This window comes from Ambystoma mexicanum, chromosome 2p (genome assembly GCF_040938575.1).
Source record: "Ambystoma mexicanum isolate Mex_15411 chromosome 2p, UKY_AmexF1_1, whole genome shotgun sequence".
NCBI classification, from domain to species: domain Eukaryota; kingdom Metazoa; phylum Chordata; class Amphibia; order Caudata; family Ambystomatidae; genus Ambystoma; species Ambystoma mexicanum.
The window spans coordinates 1,136,708,573-1,136,725,988 of record NC_090923.1 but is presented as its reverse complement, the minus strand read 5'-3'; the positions used below and the strand labels follow the sequence as shown (position 1 = coordinate 1,136,725,988).

The window sequence follows — 17,416 nt, the reverse complement described above, 5'->3', positions numbered from 1 at the left end:
ACCTGGCGATAGCACTCCTTCCAATAACCCAGTCAAACTGTCCGGGTATGTTATAACCTTCTCCAACCGTGTATGAGGGAGATCCAGGGAAGGAGCCCACCACCAAACCGCATACTGGGCCTGGGCCACCGTATGATAAAGGGGAAGGTCGGGAACGTCAAACCCACCCTGGGTATACGGGCGACACAGTATATCTAATGAGATCCTAGGGTGACCCCCGGCCCATATCAATCTGTTCAGCAAGCTCCTGATACGCCTCCAGAATCTCGAGGGAGGCCAGATCGGCACATTAGTAAAGATGTATAGAAATTTGGGTAGAATCACCATCTTGATGAGCGCAATTCTGGCCGCCTGAGAGATCGGGAAGCGCATCCAAGTGTCCGCCTTATGTCCCATATTTTCCAGTGTCCACAAATAGTTATCCTCGTGCAACTTAATGGGAGAAGTGGAAACCAAGGCCCCTAAATACCGGATCCCCTGGGGACACCAGGCAAACTCATCTCCTATATCCTCCCGTGATACCATAGCCGTAAGAGGAAGTATTTCTGACTTGGACCAGTTGATCCGTAAACCAGATAGGGCCCCAAACTCCACGATCTCCCTCATTATTGAGTCCAAGTTATCCCTTGGGTGCTTCATATATATCAACATGTCGTCCGCATATAACGACACAATAGACGTGCACGAATATATGCTAATACCCCTATGCAAGTGGAACTCGCGCAGAGCACAGGCCACAGGCTCAAGAGCCAAAGCAAAGAGGATGGGTGAGAGGGGGCAACCCTGCTGGGTTCCACGAGTAGGAAATATTGCTGCCGATTGCGTTTGATTCGTATAAACCACTGCCCGAGGGGCTGTATACAACAGGTGAATCCACTGAAGAAAGGTGTTACCCAGACCAGCCCTGCGGAGCACCTCGAACAGGAAAGGCCACTCGATCGAGTCGAAGGCCTTCTCTGCATCGAGGGCCGCGACGGCCATAGGGATGTCATTGTTAATATTGTGCATCGATGAGAATAGCCTCCTCAAATTATTTTGTGTGGACCGCCCCGGGATAAACCCAACCTGATACGGCAAAACCAGGGCAGGCATATGGGGAAGAAGCCCATCTGTCAGAATTTTGGCTAGGATCTTATCAGTATTCATGAGCGACAGAGGCCTATATGAGGAGCATTTGCGCAGATCCTTACCAGGTTTTAAGAGCACCGTGACCAAGGCCGTCCTGGTAGTCTCTTGGAGAGAACCAGCGATTCTGGCAAGCTCGAACATACTCCGAAGTGGCGAGATTAGCAAATCGGCATACGCTTTGTACAACTCGGCAGTGATGCCATCAATGCCCAGTGCCTTACCATTTGGGAGGGAGTGTATCACCCTAAGCATTTCCCGGTCAGAGTGGGGAGCATTCAGTAGTGCACCTTGTTCCGGGTCCAGCCACCCCAACGCCACCCTATCCAAATATTGGGTGATACTATCATGACCCACCTCCAGGTGCGAGGAATACAGCTTCTCATAAAATACCCAGAAGGTTTCATTAATGGCCACATTGTCCCTAACCAAATCCCCGCTTTCAGTTTCCACCTCCAGTATAGTGTCGTGACGCCGTTCCCATTTAATCGCCCAAGACAGGGACATACTGGGGCGGTCCCCCTGTGCGTATCTAGCTGCTGCTAAAAAACGCTCTTCGCTGTCCATTAGCGTACAAACCTCCGCCCTCCTCATCCCCAACCGATCTTGTAAGTCCTGGGAATCACCCTGAATTTGTTCCCTTTCCAAATCCCTAATCTCCCTCTCAAGGGACGCTATAGACCTGCGTAAACACCTCAGGACCCCCCCCCTCCCTGGACATACAACACCTTCGGATATAGACCTTAAAGGCTTCCCAGACCACCCTGAGGAAAAATTCAGCTATGTCTCGACGGACATCTTCCCTGAAGGCAAAATCCTCCAACGCCCGTGCTCTAAATCTCCATCTAAGCTGACTCTTAGGAACTTGAGGTTTACTGAATTGGACTACAACAGGAGAATGGTCCGACAATGTAGGGGAAAGATTTGAGCGATATGGGTTGATCTGGCTAACTCCGAGGACAACTGGATGTAGTCTATCCTGGATGAGCTGCCATGGACCCCAGAGTAGAAGGTAAATTCCCGGTCCAAGGGGTGTAACAGCCTCCAGGAGTCAACCAGGTAGTAATCCCTTGCTATTAATCCCCACTTCTGAGCCGCACGAGGTAGTGTAGTTTGTGCAGATGAGGATCTCCATATCCAATGTAAGAGCGACATTGAAATCACCTGCCCATACCACATCATATTGGGAAAATGTACGTAGGTGATCTGCGCACGTCTGAAAGAATTCTGGGCAGTTATAATTGGGGCCATAAATATTAATGAAAAGGATGAGCCACCCCGAGATTTTACCCGCAACCAAAACAAATCTGCCATCTGAGTCGGAAACCACTTTATGCATTTTAAACTCAAGGCTTTTATGTATGTATATAGCTAGCCCCTGAGCATGAGATGAATAGGAGGACCCATACCTATGGACCCCCCTAGCCCGCTAAATTAGGAAGATTGTGAGCTCTAGCCAGGTGCGTCTCCTGAATACACTAAACATTTACATGATGATTCCTTGCATAATTTGTGATTAAACAAGTTTTTTTACTATTTGTGAACCCACGTATATTCCACGTTAACATGTTTATACTCCATATACGCTGAACTTCACCAACTGTGGAGGACGCAGCTTCATACCTTGATCACAGGAGTACGTTACCAGTTGTAAAACTAGACCGTTGTGATTGACCCCTCGTGTGTCACCAGTACCAGTGTCAATTCTTATATTACTGCCTGTACCTTCAGTAACTTGGAGACCCCCCTTTCCCCTACCCGGAACTACAGAACCCATAACATCAAGCAAGAAATAACCAATCACAACCACCCCCCACCCACGCCAGAAACAACAACCTACCGGCTACCATAACCCACCCCCCACCCCCTCTTCAACAACCATAACACTTAATCCCAAAAAGAGCACTGCTGGGCAATGGGGGGAGCCCATGGCTGCTGTGCCTCCCAATGGCGAGTGGCTCGGTTACCACATGTTCAGTTTGGCTCAATGTAGCTAATCGTACCAGTAGAATTAGACCATAGGTGATCAGTTAGCTGAAAGACTATGACCCGACCACCAATGCAATTGGGGCACAAGTCCCACCAATCCAGTCAAACAGGGTGTCTGTGTGACGCCCGCAGGGCCAGGATTACCTGAGCAAATTCCTCTGCTGCCTCTGACGATGTGAAGAATAAGGTCCTCCCCTCATGCTCCACCCTGAGCTTAGCGGGATACAGCATAGAGTACCATATGTTTTTCTTTCTCAGGGTGTTCTTTGCCGCTTGAAATGGTTTCCGCAACTCCTGTACTTGTTGACCGAAATCAGGGAACAGTCTGATAATTGCAGAGCCCCACCGTAGCGGACCTTTGGCCTGAGCCGCCCGAATGATATATATCCGGTCTCGATAATTGAAAATGCAAGCAATTTTAGCCCTTTCGGGAGCCCCAGGAGGAGGCCTGACTGCCAAGGACCTGTGGGCGCGCTCCACCATGAACATGTCAGAGACTAGCGGGTTCTCCAGGACCTCTTTGAGTAGTTTTTCCACAAACTCTTCCATGTTATCTATTGGAGTAGATTCTGCAACCCCAGTGATCCTGATGTTATTTCTCCTCAACCTTCGCTCTAAATCATAGTTCTTAGTGGCCAGCTTTTTGACCGTTTGCTGCAGTGAGGCCACCTCACGTTGTAGGTCCACTATCTTGTCTTCACCGGACCCGATCCGTTGTTCCGCCTCTGTCATCCTGCCACACAGCTTATCAATCTGAACAGCCGAGATATCTACTTTACAGGTTAGGGCATCTATTTTTGCGCCCAGACTGTCCGTGCTACTCTTAAGCGCCAGCAGGGTCTCATTGAGGGTATGAATATCCAATTGAGGGGGATCAGGGTCGTCAGCATGCCGTGGAGGGTCAGTTTGAGTGTAGTGATCCATCTTGGATTGCTTTTTCTGGTTCCCCATATCCCAACTGGTTAAACTCAGAATGCAGAACACCCCACAGACACCCCCAATGGAGAATGGAACGGGAAGACAACAAGACCCAGGTCAGGAGTTCACAGAACCCACATGAAGCAGGCATCCAGGAGGCAGCCCAGTTAGGATAAGGATGCCCTCAGTGACTTACAAATCTCACGTTGATATAAGGTTCGGCAAGGGAGACCATACCCACTCCGCTCAAAAGCGAAGGTAGGCACCAACCTCCACTCAAGGGCAGACCCCGTGAAGCATGGGGGTGTCCCCCGCCCAGGACCAAGAATCAGCGATGTATCCAACAGGCAATGAGGGAGTAATCCAGGGGGGGAACAAGGCGCCACGCCGATCACGTTCTCCAAGCCTCGCTTTACAAATGGAGCTGCCCAGTGCTGAGCTCCCAGAGTCCAGCAGCCTATCTCCAAACCAGGGCAGAGGAGAGGTGAGCCCTATCGTCCAACAAAGGAGGCACCGCTTCACAAATCATGCCAGGTATTAGATGGGGGAATTTAAAGCCCCCCCCACAGTGGCACCACAGGAGTCCCAATCCAGTCAGTCCCCCATACAAAACTGAAAGGCACCCACACAGCTTGTAGCCACCAAGAGAGGAGGGGGGCCAAGAAATGCAGGATCCGCCACAGATGACCCAGGAGGGGACCCCAGCCACCCGGGGGCCAGAGCGAACCACTGACCCCCCCCCTCAGGTCCCCCGATTCACTGCCGGCAGCAGGAGCCCACCACAGACACAATAAGGCACTGGGAAGGGCAGGAGTTGTCGCCGCCCCCGCCCCGCCGTCCAGAGCTCCACAGGATCGGGTCCACAAGGAGCGTCGGGGTCCGTCCCCAGCTCGGCACACAGGCGAAGTCACCCGCGCACCAATGCGCTCACCGCCGAGCTGCCGCAAATCCCTGCCCCCGAGCACCGGCCCCTCCTGAGCGGCAGGGTCGAAGGCAGGCACCAGCACAGCAGGGCAGCGAGGCACCCGGCCTCCACACACCGTCCAGCGAGCGCCACAGGCCCGACCCGAAGAAGATGGCCGGCGCCACGGGGGGAGGGGACCCACCGCCACAATGATGCCTACAATGCATGTGTCCTACAATGTCCCGCACCTCGATGCTGCAGCAATATGTGTGGCGGTTGCTTCAGCAATCTCTTCCCTGCCTCATGGAGACAGCCACACGGCCATATAGACCAAAAAGCCAGGTATTCCCCCGAGCCTCTGCCGGAGCACTTTCAGGCGGCAGCCATTTCGTGAGCCGCGCAACAGCTCCCCGCCTATAATATGGGCATTTGTTCATTATTTCTTCAAGTTGGATGTCCAGAATGGCAAGTTCAAGTCCAGAAAATTAAGAAAACCCCCAATGTCAAGCAAGCCACCAAACTAAAACTTAAGAGGTTTAGAAAGACAATAACAGCCCGCAACTTTAGAAATAAAGGTTCTGAGGTAAGGTTAAAGCTAGGATGGATGGACCAGCTCAGGAGGGTCATTGGGGTGGGTGCAAGAAGCAGGTCCTCCTTGAAGCGATTCATCTGGTCTGCATTCTTTAGCTTCTGTGTAGTTAAAACCCAAACTTTTGCAAGGATGGCTTTTTCTTTCTGTGTCTTCTGGATGGCTCCTCAGAGGAACCAGTCTGTCCATTACATGTAGGGATAGAGCAACAGTCTCCACCACCCAACTGCACCCCAGAAGCTAGACGTGATGTGCCGACGTTGCAGTAAGGGGGTCCTCTCTAGTGATGAAATCATGTAACTGACCATGGGCAATCCCTTTTTCTGGTTCACTGACCTATGCTTCAGGTTTGGGAGGTCATATGCCAAGACATATGCCAGCTGCAGCCCGACATATGCCAGCTGCAACCCAAACCCATTCATCTCTAGGTCAGTGGGGCCTGAAGGCTTCAGGGCAGCCACGCGTTCTTGGTTGTCCAGATGGAAAACAAACATGTGCTTCTGTGGTCCCTCAGCTGGACTCCTCAATATGTTCTCTGGGCTTCCCATAAAAGGAAAACAAAGTGCGGGTGGATTCCCAGAAAGATGTTCTGCATGGTAAAAAAAAAAAACGATTCCATTGTGAAACCGCGAGCCCTCCATAACATATTGGGAAACTTTCCCCTTGTACAACTTTGGTGCTCTTTCCAAGTCAGATGGCACCCAATACAAGACATGCTTTGCAATGGACCTGCCCTCGAGGTGGTGCCCTTGCACACTGGGTGCATGGCAGATGGTCTGCCAACCTAGATAAAGGACATCATGTCTATTGTTTGGCATATATTTTCCACATGCACAAGACTCAGGCAGGATAAAACTGTACAACAAATCTAGCATCCTTGTTAGACACCATGGCACGGCATCCTTTGATTAATAAACAGCTCCCTGATTTTCAATTGTTCTCCTAATAGTGTACCGTGTTGATTATTCTTTAATGGTTGTCAACTGAAGGAAAAATGGTACCATACTTAGCCACCAACAGGGTGCATCGAGAAGGGTTGTCAGTAACGGTTCACACATTATGCAGCCTCAACTGACCTCTCCTAGAGCCTCTTCTTGCCTCATTCAGGAGCCTCAGAAACCCCATCATGGCAGGATCAGACTGATTAAAAAAAATATAGACATGGGAACAAATAAAACGGTGGCCCACAATTGCATAACCCTCACCCATTGTAGTAGAGACATGAGCCAGCCCATTGTAAACAAAGAGTGATGCACGAGCTGCACCTGGAGCTGGAACCAAGGAGTGCTCTTTCCTTTCTGCTTCCAGCTTCCTATTTGTGTACCGGAGCCAGAATGCTTTTAGGGATGCGTGCAGTGAGACGCTACAGGATTGGAGCAGAATGTAAGATTTAATTTAAAGTTTATGTTTTGTCCATGTATGCGTGCATGCTTGTGTAATGGCAGAGTTGAGTGTATGTTTATGGGTTAGCGTTAGCCAGTGAATGAGTGAGTGAATGCTGCTCGTGAATGAGTGAGGGAATGTTGTGTGAATCTGTGTAAACATGTTTTTTGGCTGGGCCAGGGAGCTGATTTTGGCAGGAGGGTTGCCCAGCAACAGTATTTTTTACTGGGCATCTATTATAGATGCCCAGAAAAAAATGGTGCTGATAAAGCAAGGAAGATATGTGTTATCAGATGGCTAGACTGGAATTTTGGTACACCCAGTTTAGCCATTTCTTTACTGTGGCATGACATTTCTTACTGGGCATCTCATTAGACCTCTACGGTGGTGATCTGCACAGTATAAAAGCTAATTAACACAACATAAAGCAAGCATGGTGAGTATTTATTACCTAGCTAGACTGGCATTTTGGTGCAGCCAGTATGGACTTGTTTTCATATAGTGGCATAGCAAAACCAACTGGAGGATGTTCTTACATGGGGATGCTGCCATTTATTGGCAAAACCAGTGTGGACATTTTATTCATAGTATCATTATTGGCATTATGCGCAAAGCAAACATGAGTATTGTCTTATGGGAATAATAGGATCTATTGGTGCAGCCAGCATGGAGATGTATGGGCAAAGCGAGCGTGAACATGGTTTTATACTGGCATGTATTTTGGGCAATGGCAGAATGAAAATGCATTTAGAAAATGCTCCTGTGTATTGTTGGTGACTTGCATATATTGAATTTTTTGACGAGGTACCCTACAAAACCAATTGCAAGCTGTCTGGCTTTTTACCCAATTTTCCACTAAAAGTGTGCTGTACAATGCACAATTTTAACCCATTATTTAAAAAAGAAAATCTTGGGGGAGAACACCTGGAACCGGCCCTTGGTTTGTTTGGGCTCCCTTGCTGTGCTCGGTTGCTCTGGCATATTTTTGGGAAATACTTACGCCCCTCCAATTAAACAATTCACCAACTTCCCTGGTCTACCCTATCCTAAGGATGCCCCAGCTCTCTATTGTGCTACCTTCCCAGCTCTTTCCTTGTCATGTAGTACCCAACATACTGAAATTTCCCCCTACCCTAGTATAGTTTCCATTTTAACAGTCTGCTACCTGACTACTAATCAAGTTGTGTAATATCTGCTTGCATTTACAAATGACTGTTGCATAGTTGTCCTCCACCTCTAACTACCACACCCCTTGTAGCAACTCAGTTGGTAGCATGCCAGCGGGTTTGGAGCTTGCTTAGTATACTGGACAAGAACTCTTCAAATAGATGCTATGTTGGGTGGTTTATCTTGTATTTATTGAAAAAGGGTGTAAAACGCTAATGTACTAAGGCTCAGATTGGGGGTGGAGACAGGCCATTCTGCAGCATTGTCTATAACATAGTAACTAGACCTCAAACTAAAACAAAGGAATTGTGGGGGTAAGGCCCTATTCAGGAGTGCGCACACCTGGAAGTCTAAATGGATGATCAGATCAGTTATTGGTAAAGCTGCTGTCGTGTGGATGGTGAGGTGATCTCCCACTATCACCTAAACTAAAACTAAATGTAAGGGGTAACCATCTGCACAGGCTGCGCTTGTTACCTGTAGTATACTCACTAAGTGTGATAAGTTTGAACAGAGTGGATGAGGAGTGTTCACAAAGAAAAGACACAATTGATTTATGGTGCAATTGATTAGTGAATCAAAGAGCCCAGCTTTAATTCCTCAGGTCAATACTAGGACATTTTGATTTAAAGTGCCCCAAAAACAAATAATACATTCTTGGTGCACAAGGGTACACATTTCGTGTCCAAAACAAAGTACATGCATATAATGCCAAGAAATACAGAAAATGCCGTCAGGAAATGCGAAAAAATGCCAAAACAAAGTACATGCATATAATGCCAAGAAATACAGAAAATGCCGTCAGGAAATGCGAAAAAATGCCAACACGTGTTTCAACCTATGAGGTCGTCATCAGGGCATGTAAATACATATGGTACATTGGGCTATAGTACTGATGCTAAATCCTGATCTGTGTTCATTTTAGAAACCTTATTGTAATTGTTCTCGGTCAAACTATAGAAACAATGGAGCACCGGACGGTTCCAAAAGCATGTTACTGGTCAGTTCAGTGTACTTTACTTCTTGACAGGTCGTGGTATATTACTCAGCAAAAAGCCGTTGGTGTGGCAATAATGTGGTAAACAGGTTCGTGTTGGGTGTGCTGATTCCGGATATCTGGCCGTAATCGGCTTGTAAATTGGACATGCTCAGTGGCAGGCAGTTTCTCCAGTGTTTGTTCTGAAAGATTAATGAACCTGATTGTTTTGCACTGGAGGGAGGAATCCGTGACTGTTGCTCAATTAATGTGCTTTTTTCTCATCAATTACAGGTGACTTGGAATTAATCCCTACACTGCAGACGCTGGGGGACTTCCCTGCCTCAGGGCTCCGGGCGCTATCCTACACATGTGACCTAGTATCCTGCAACACCAGTGAAGTCTATCACTACCCAAGCCCATTACATGCTGTAGCCCTGCAGAGCCCACTCTTCATCAGCAGCCCCTCGCACGAGGACCTAAGCAAGGCAGTGGCCTCTCCGACTGCTGCGAATGAGCAGCGGCAAGCTACCTCCCTTCCATGCTCTGAGGAACTGCGTCGCCGGCTGGACCGCTACATCGCAAAGCTGGTGCTGCAGCATCGTTGCCGCTTAGCAGCCTGTGGGCTGGCCCAGAGTCGGTCTGAGCTGGGATCACTTTCTGGCCATCAGAAGAGCTTGTCCATGTCATCAGTCTACAGCTCCCCAATTGCCTCTGCCCAGCTGACACATTCCGGCTCAAAGATCCGCCGGCGCATCTCCACCTGCTCCCACGTGAGGTCTGCTGAGGGAACAGGTGGCTCCCGGGACTCCCAACTTAGTCGTGACTCTTTTATCTCCTTAGATGGCACTGATGGGTTCCTGGTGGAGCAGCGACATGAACATTGCCCTGTGAGCCGGGAAAAGCAGGCAGAGCGTGCCCCTGTTTTGGAGGAAGTAGCAGAGCTAGGCAGCCCAGAGCCCACCCACCGCCTTGTTCTAGTGCCACAACGAATGCCACAGGTGATGGACAGTCTGTATAAAGGGAGACACACCTCACGAGAGCTGGTGAAGACCACTGCTCCTGTCCATGAAAGGAGCTGGCTGAGTCCAAGAGAGGTCTTCCGGAGACTAAGCCTGCGCAAGAAGTCCAGCAATTCCCGCTGCACCTCAGAAATGAACGTAAGTGTCATGGCCACTTCCTATCCACGGACGGATGCCCTATGCAGGTGCGGATCAAGGCTCAGCCTGACCACCAATGGTTGGAAAGTGTACACCAGGCACCAGTGGACATCAGTGCTGGAGATTCCTGCAAGCAGGAATCCGGACAGCCCAAGTCAACTGAATGCTGAGCTATGCAATAGTCCTGCTCTCTGGGCTTTCTCCACTGACTGCTGTGCTGTGATAGGGCAGGCAGTGCCACATCCCACCAAGGAGGGCAGATACCACTTCTGCAGCAATGCAAGCCTCAGTGAACCAAATGCCAGTAGCAACACCAGATTGAACGGCGACTGGAGCCAACACTTGCGGGGCGGTGCCCCATGCCAGGTCTCTACCTCGTCTGATGTGGCAGTCCCACCTGGTAACAACTGCAAGCTACACCGCACACGTTCCTTTAGGGAACTGAAGAGGAAGGTGTGCAGATCCATGAACCCCTTCCACCCGAGAGGATCATCTAGATGATGCATGTAAAAAAAATTTGAGACGTACTTTCCTCCAGCAGACTGGACTTAATTGACATCTCAGGCATGGACCTTTCAGTTGGCACTTCTAGATGAGAAGATTACCTTAAATGGGGAATTTGCAGGTGACACCCTTAGAGTGTGATGTGCACACCAACACTAAACTTCCCACAGAATGATCGGCCTGCTGTACCCCAAGAGGTGTGGATTCATTCTGGTAACATCCTTAGACGAGGATCCTTGCATCCCAAAAAAAACTTTCAGGTGGTAACTTTTGGGAGATGTGTCACCCCCAAGTATTTGTCCACCCAACCAAAGAAAATCTTCCAGTTAGCCTTGTAAAGAAGAGCGATGTGTAACCCAAGACACCAACACTCCCGAGGAGAAAAATCCTAGCCAAAGACATGAACCCAAGAGATGGTGCGACCAGAAGGGGTCGTATAGAGAGTTGTATACCCCTACCCCGCAATAATCTATCAAGTGCCCCTAAACAGTGTTCCTAGCTTCACACATGCCCCCCTCCACCCCGACAAGAAACAATACTTGCCTGGAGGTCTACCCTTAGTCAGGCACATGTCCCTACGATGGGGCAATCGTTTTACTGGGTTCCTTCTGTGGGATTTCCCCTGCTCCTGACGCCACCATGTATAAATGTACCAAAGAAATGTTGGTCCTTCACTGCACAGAAGCCCTGGCAGGTAAATTCCTTTGCAGCAGGCACAGCGTTACAACGTGATGCTCCCTCCCCACAAAGGGAATTCCGATTCCAGGAAAGTGTTCCTTCCCCAACCCCCAGGCTGTTCCAACCCCTCTTTCAGATGCTGCTCCTTCCAGACACACGTTTACCTCAGTTTAACTTAAGACAGAGAAATTGCCAAGTCAAGATTTTGTGTAACCAGTCGAGAATCTGTTATTTAATCCACATCCAAGCCAAAAATATGGCGGCAGGATCCGTCACACTGGCTGCACTCTGCCTCTGACCCCCAGTTTTGGACTGAATTACCTGTAAAATAAAAAAAAAATGAAAAAGTGAATGGGGCTTACAGTACCTGTGTGTTGTGTGTTAGGGCACTGGCGCGCAATGATTTATCTGTTATCTGTTCAGGGATCGAAACACGGTCGCAAAGTTTCATATTTAATAAAGCAAGTGTTAATTTAAATTACCAGAGCTGTTTTCTTCTTTCTGTGAGGGGGCAGGGGGGAGGTTAAAGCCAGGGGGTTTCAGTGTGCCTTTCAGAAATCTGTGAAGCATATGAATGTGAGACAATGTGTGGGGTTTCCAGGAGCACAGGCTAGGGTGGACTCAGCAGAGGGCTCAACACACTGGACGAGCGGGCCATAGGGGAATAAACTACTCTTGACACGCTCACTGGGCAGTGCCATAGAGCACTTACTGGCCTTCTGCACGTTTGCCCTGCATGCTCACCGCACATTGGCTCAGGGCCTTGCTGCACACGTTTACACGCTTTTCCGATGTTGGCACAGTCTTCTCTCAAATAAACGCCAACTGGCACAGATCCTCGCCACGCAGATTTCTCGCAATGCCCGTGCCACCCAGCCGTTACCAGGCAGCGGCAGGGCCAGGTGTTTGAATCATGAGGAAGGGCTTAGCTTAATTGCTGTTTACCGAGCAGTGCGGCAGGTGGTGGAGTGGTTAATTACTGTGCTGAGAGGGGGTCCGTTTGTTTCACCCCAGAGCAGGAGGCATGGGAGCGGTTCAGCTCATTTTACGCCAAGTGTGCCATTATATGGCTGCTTCTGTCTTGACATGTTTAGGGGCAGTTGCACTACCTGGATACCACAGAGGTTGCGCCGGATATGCATTTACACTGCCCTACACACTCAGCTGTGAAAGGAACTAGCGAACTGGCCTTGGTGAGCCAGCCTCCCTGGTTGGGGGGCGGGGCTGCAGTACAGCCGCACTGTGCCTCCCATGGTCAGCCCGACGGGGGCGCGGTGCATGTTGGACTTCGCTGAACGTCGCCATTGATAATTTAGCGTCAACTCCGGATTTACTAGAAGAATCGCCACTGCCCAAAATGATGTGTCAGCAGCCCCCCAGCATAAAACGCATATCCCCGTTTTATCATTGGATATCTATTTTTGTATATGCATTTATTTTGTTGAGTGCTGTGAACTATATGCCTGGTGTACCCTCACTACACACACGCCAGTTCAAAGGTGCAATTGCGCGGGACCTAGGGCCGTAAGTACACAACAACTCTTCTTTGGAAAAATCACTTTGACCCATTCAGTACACACAATGCAGCAATTTACAACAGCTCTTGTCAGAATAGCGACACGCCTATAATTTCCCCACCGAATGACATTTCTTTTTTAAAATGTGTTTTATTCTTTATTTTTCTTTTAAACATAACACATTACAATATATGAATACAGTGAATTAAATAATCACAAGTCAGTACATTGGAAATAAATAAACCAAAAAACAATAACAGTTGCCTCAACTTTATACATTACATCATATATACAACTAATCCCCCACCCGCACCTCCCCCCATGCATACCTTAATTGCCAGAGATTAATATAAATCCATGAATTTCCCCCAAATCTTCACAACAAGAGTTTTTCATTTCTCTACCATAGATAGTTCTCTCCATTTCAGCTAATTTATACAGTTCCTCAATCCAATCCTTCAGATCAGGAGAATACTGCAACTCTAGTCATACATTCTCAGGCCTTGGACTTGTGGCAACAAATACTGAACTTTGGGTGTGAGGGGGCGCATGCTGTCATGCACACAAAGGGCCAACAAGGGAGATCAGTCAGCCCAAAGCACAGCAAGAGCAAAGACGATAAACCACCACTTTAGAACCCCCCCCTTCCCATATGCTCCCCCTGGTGGCTGGCGCACCCGAGAATCCCGCTATCTCCCCACTTGTGGCTCCCCATTATGACGCCCCAGGCCAGATTACGCTCTCACCAAGGACACACCCCTCAGAAATGATGCCCGAGCTTGCTAACACTGAGCACATATGGTTGATGAGTATATATCCAGTAACGTCTATAACATTAAATAGGTTACATCATTTTAATTACATCCATCCTTGGAACCTGCAAGAGTGGGCCTCTGATGAAAGCACAGGAGCAATACATCAAAGGTGGGTGGGGAGAGGGCAGGGGGCTGGCAACAAGTTATTTCCGAGGGTGGATGGGGAGTGCTGGAGGCCTGTGTGAAGGTGAGCGTTTATGTAATTTCCTGAAAGACTGGATGTCGACCATATTCCTAATGCGTGATGGATGGAAGTCCACGCTCCTTGGAATGAAGGGTATGGCTACAGCCCCAGACCAGCTGCATGTACCTGATCATGAAGAATTGGGCGGAATGGGTACCAGATAGTTGTTGTTAGGGTTCTACTGAATTTCCATATCAGCCGCCCGTATTTTGAGCCCAACCTCTTCACAGATGTCTCCTTCCACCTGGCATGGATTTTTTGCCTCTGTGACAACACTTAACTGTTACATTAACCTAACATATGATTAGTCTTATACAGTATTGTATGAGGACACCATGCTGTATTCTTGTTAGAAAATGGAGGGTGAAACATGTTGGTGGCTGGTTGTTGCAACCTTGAGAACGGTCAGTCTTCAGTTAATAAAGCTACATGTAAAATAGCACTATGACAATTTCCTAATAAAGAAGCAAATAAACCAAGCTTTCCAGTTAATTTACATACCCATACTGCATTTCTGTGAGCCTGTGATCTGGATTTGAACTGCCGGTGATGTCTACTATTTGTTACTGTGCATGTGTGGCTTTTTAGCTGAAAGGGCCTTTTCTCTACTATTAATTTGCAGGTAGAAGTGTTAAGTGTTATGCATGGGTGTAATTATGTGCTGAGGGAGAGGGTTTTGTCCCTCCAACTTCTGTTGCATGCCTTTTTGTCCCCCCCCCCAAACTTTTGGAGGGAGGGCATGGGGGGCCACAATCATCAATTATGTAATTGGACAACGCGAGCCCAGCTGGGGTGCCCAGCAAGGCTTGCGCTGTCTCATTACATAATGCTGAGATGCCTGGCAGCCGCACCGCAACACATTCAGGGCCGGGACTGCCTGCATGGCTCAGTCCCTCACCCTGGCTGGCCTGACTCAGTCAGCAGCCAGAGTGCTGAACTGGGTGTTGCAGGGCCTGGCGCCTGTGCTTCCACGCTAGCAACAGCACTTCCAGGGGCTGCAGCGCAAAGAATCGCTTTCCGGCTTTGTGTTCATGCGGCACACAGACAGGAACTAGGAAGCTCATTCATCTTCCTGGTTTCTGTCTGGAGGTGCGCGAGTACAAAGAGGTTAGGTCGGTGTAACATGAGACCGGCATTTGAAAGCAGAGCGGAGGTACTTTTAAAATTTTTGTATAATTTTTAATTGTGTTTGTGTATGTTTGTTGGGGGGCTGGGATGCGGGCTGACCCTAGTGAGGGCGTGTGTCACATTTGGACAATGTGATCAGAGCTCACACTACACATTAAGGCCCCAGGTATGAAGAGGCACTAACAATAACAAAGGGTGCATTCTCTGTGGCAAGCCACAGCTCTGCCACGCCTATAAAATGAGTCTTGCCACTTTTCCGATGCTACTAAAGTACCACCATCCTAATTTCAAAATGAAGTTGGTGGAAGGTGCGCCCTCCCCAAGTAGAGTGGAAAGTGTCAAGCTGAGAAAACTTGTGACCCAACCTGTCATACTCTGCAAATTCTGTGAAATGAATTAGAGTGCTATGCGCCTTCCAAACATGGTGAACTCGGTGCGCAGAAGGAACAGTATGGGATTTTGTGTTAAAAGCACACTTTTAGGAGCCCTGTTTAACTTTACCCCCTGCCGCCTAAATAATCTTAACCAAACTGGCTAAAAGTATTTCGAATTTTGCAGACACTTTTCCAGGACGGTTTGGTGCAAATTTGTAAATGGGTGTCATGGTTCAGGTTACATGCCACCAAAAACTGCTTCACTTACCAACCTAAGCAGGGGAGTATCCAGCATTGTAAGAGTGTGGGGGTGGGGGTGAGGATGAGCAACGAAATGCAGTGTGTGGAATTCCACATGGTCTCGTTGACGCACCCAAATCGCCCACCCCTGCCCCAATCTACTTTTTTGGTAACATTAGTGGAAGATGGCATTTTAACACACAACAACAAAAATAAAACTGCAGGATCATTCCAGATGCAGGAAACACATCTATTAGAGCTCTGTCCAAGCCCTCTGAGGCAAAATACATGCAAACTTCCTAATTATTTTATGGATTGCACCAACAGAAGTGACTTCACAAAAAAGGACATTGCAAGGCGCATCATCAGTCCTTGATATTTGGAGGCACCATGGAAGTGACTTTAGAATAAGTTGCCATAAATAAGCCAAGTGACAAATAACTTTGTGGTGCAAAATGCCTAAATTGCACTTTTGTTATATATGGAGCAACTCTATAGCCATTAGGCTTTTCCATTATAATACCATGATACATTAACATAAGCTTTGAAGTGAATCAGAGTCACTTGCAGAGCTGCAGACAAGGCGCAATGTGATTATATGATTTGCTCAGGAACACACACTTGGTTAAATGGTGAAACTGGGATGTGGACAATTTAAGCAACTACGCACACCTTTCCAGGTTTAGTTGATATAGATATTTATTAAGGTTTTGCTTTACATTTCATGTGCTTAAATAATTATATACATTAATGCCTTGGAAGCAAAGCACATTACATAATAAACTAGCCTTTCATAGTAAACTAACCATACACTATATACATTGTCATAGAAATATGTTGGGCAATGGGAGTATGGCTTTAGTTTTATTCTCCCCATTCCGCATGCAAAGTCACAATAGCATCATGTAGATTAATATGAGCCTAACAACCCCCCCTTCGGTTTTAAAGCCATAGTCATTATTTTATAAAGCATGCAACATTATGCACCCTTCTCACTTCTGCTCACTCCCTTCCATTCACATTTCTAAAGAGACAAACGTTCCTGCTAATAGTACCCCCCTTCCTCCCATCAGTGCCTAATCACTCACATTGTAATACTCTGTTGATACAGAGCAACGTTAGGACCCTCTGCTGCCTGTAGCTCCTTGTGACATTGTCCTGGCAGCGGGACACCTCTACCATTCGGAACGGGCAAGGTGTCCTGCTGCCAGAACAATGTGTGTGCTGAGCAGGAATTGCTCAGCACACATTGTCCTGCCAGCGGGACACCTTTGTCGTTGGGCGCCCTCTTTGATGTGCCGAACGGGAGAGGTGTCCCAATGAAAATGTCCCTGTCTGGCTCTTAAAAGAGCCACAGGGGGCAGCTTGCCCCCCCCTTTAATCAGTCAGAATCTTGTAGAAAGAATCTATCAGCACGTACACATATAAGGTGCTTTGCAGAACCCAGGTTTAGAGATATATGGCATTTAAAAATTGATACCAAGTATACTTGCTCACCCATTGCACTGCATTAACCGACGGCTTCTGCCTTTGAATGAAAGGAAAAATCAAGGGAGTTGCTGACATTCCAGTGAATCTGTTCCTTTGGGCCATGGCTTTATAGTTCAGCTAGCTCAAGTCAACTTAGCCCAAAATTTCAGGGATCAAGGGGTGATAAAGTCTGGTCTGCCTAATGGACGTTGCGCCACTGTTTCCATTTGTTATTGTATATGTAACATATAAATGTTGTGTGCACAGAGTGTATGTCAATGGAGGTGCCGGGTTA

At 48.0% G+C, this 17,416-nt stretch overlaps 1 protein-coding gene across 2 annotated transcripts in view; it reads left to right on the top strand.

Annotated features, from left to right (window-relative positions):
- Positions 1-11,874, top strand: part of LOC138567220 (uncharacterized) — a 56,728-nt gene extending 44,854 nt beyond the window's left edge. For both annotated transcript variants that reach the window (XM_069645203.1, XM_069645204.1), the window contains exon 4: positions 9,346-11,874. In XM_069645203.1, the coding sequence (XP_069501304.1) occupies positions 9,346-10,712 (1,367 nt within the window). In that variant the 3' untranslated portion in view covers positions 10,713-11,874. The remainder of the gene's footprint in view (positions 1-9,345) is intronic.
- Positions 11,875-17,416: the final 5,542 nt, after the last annotated feature.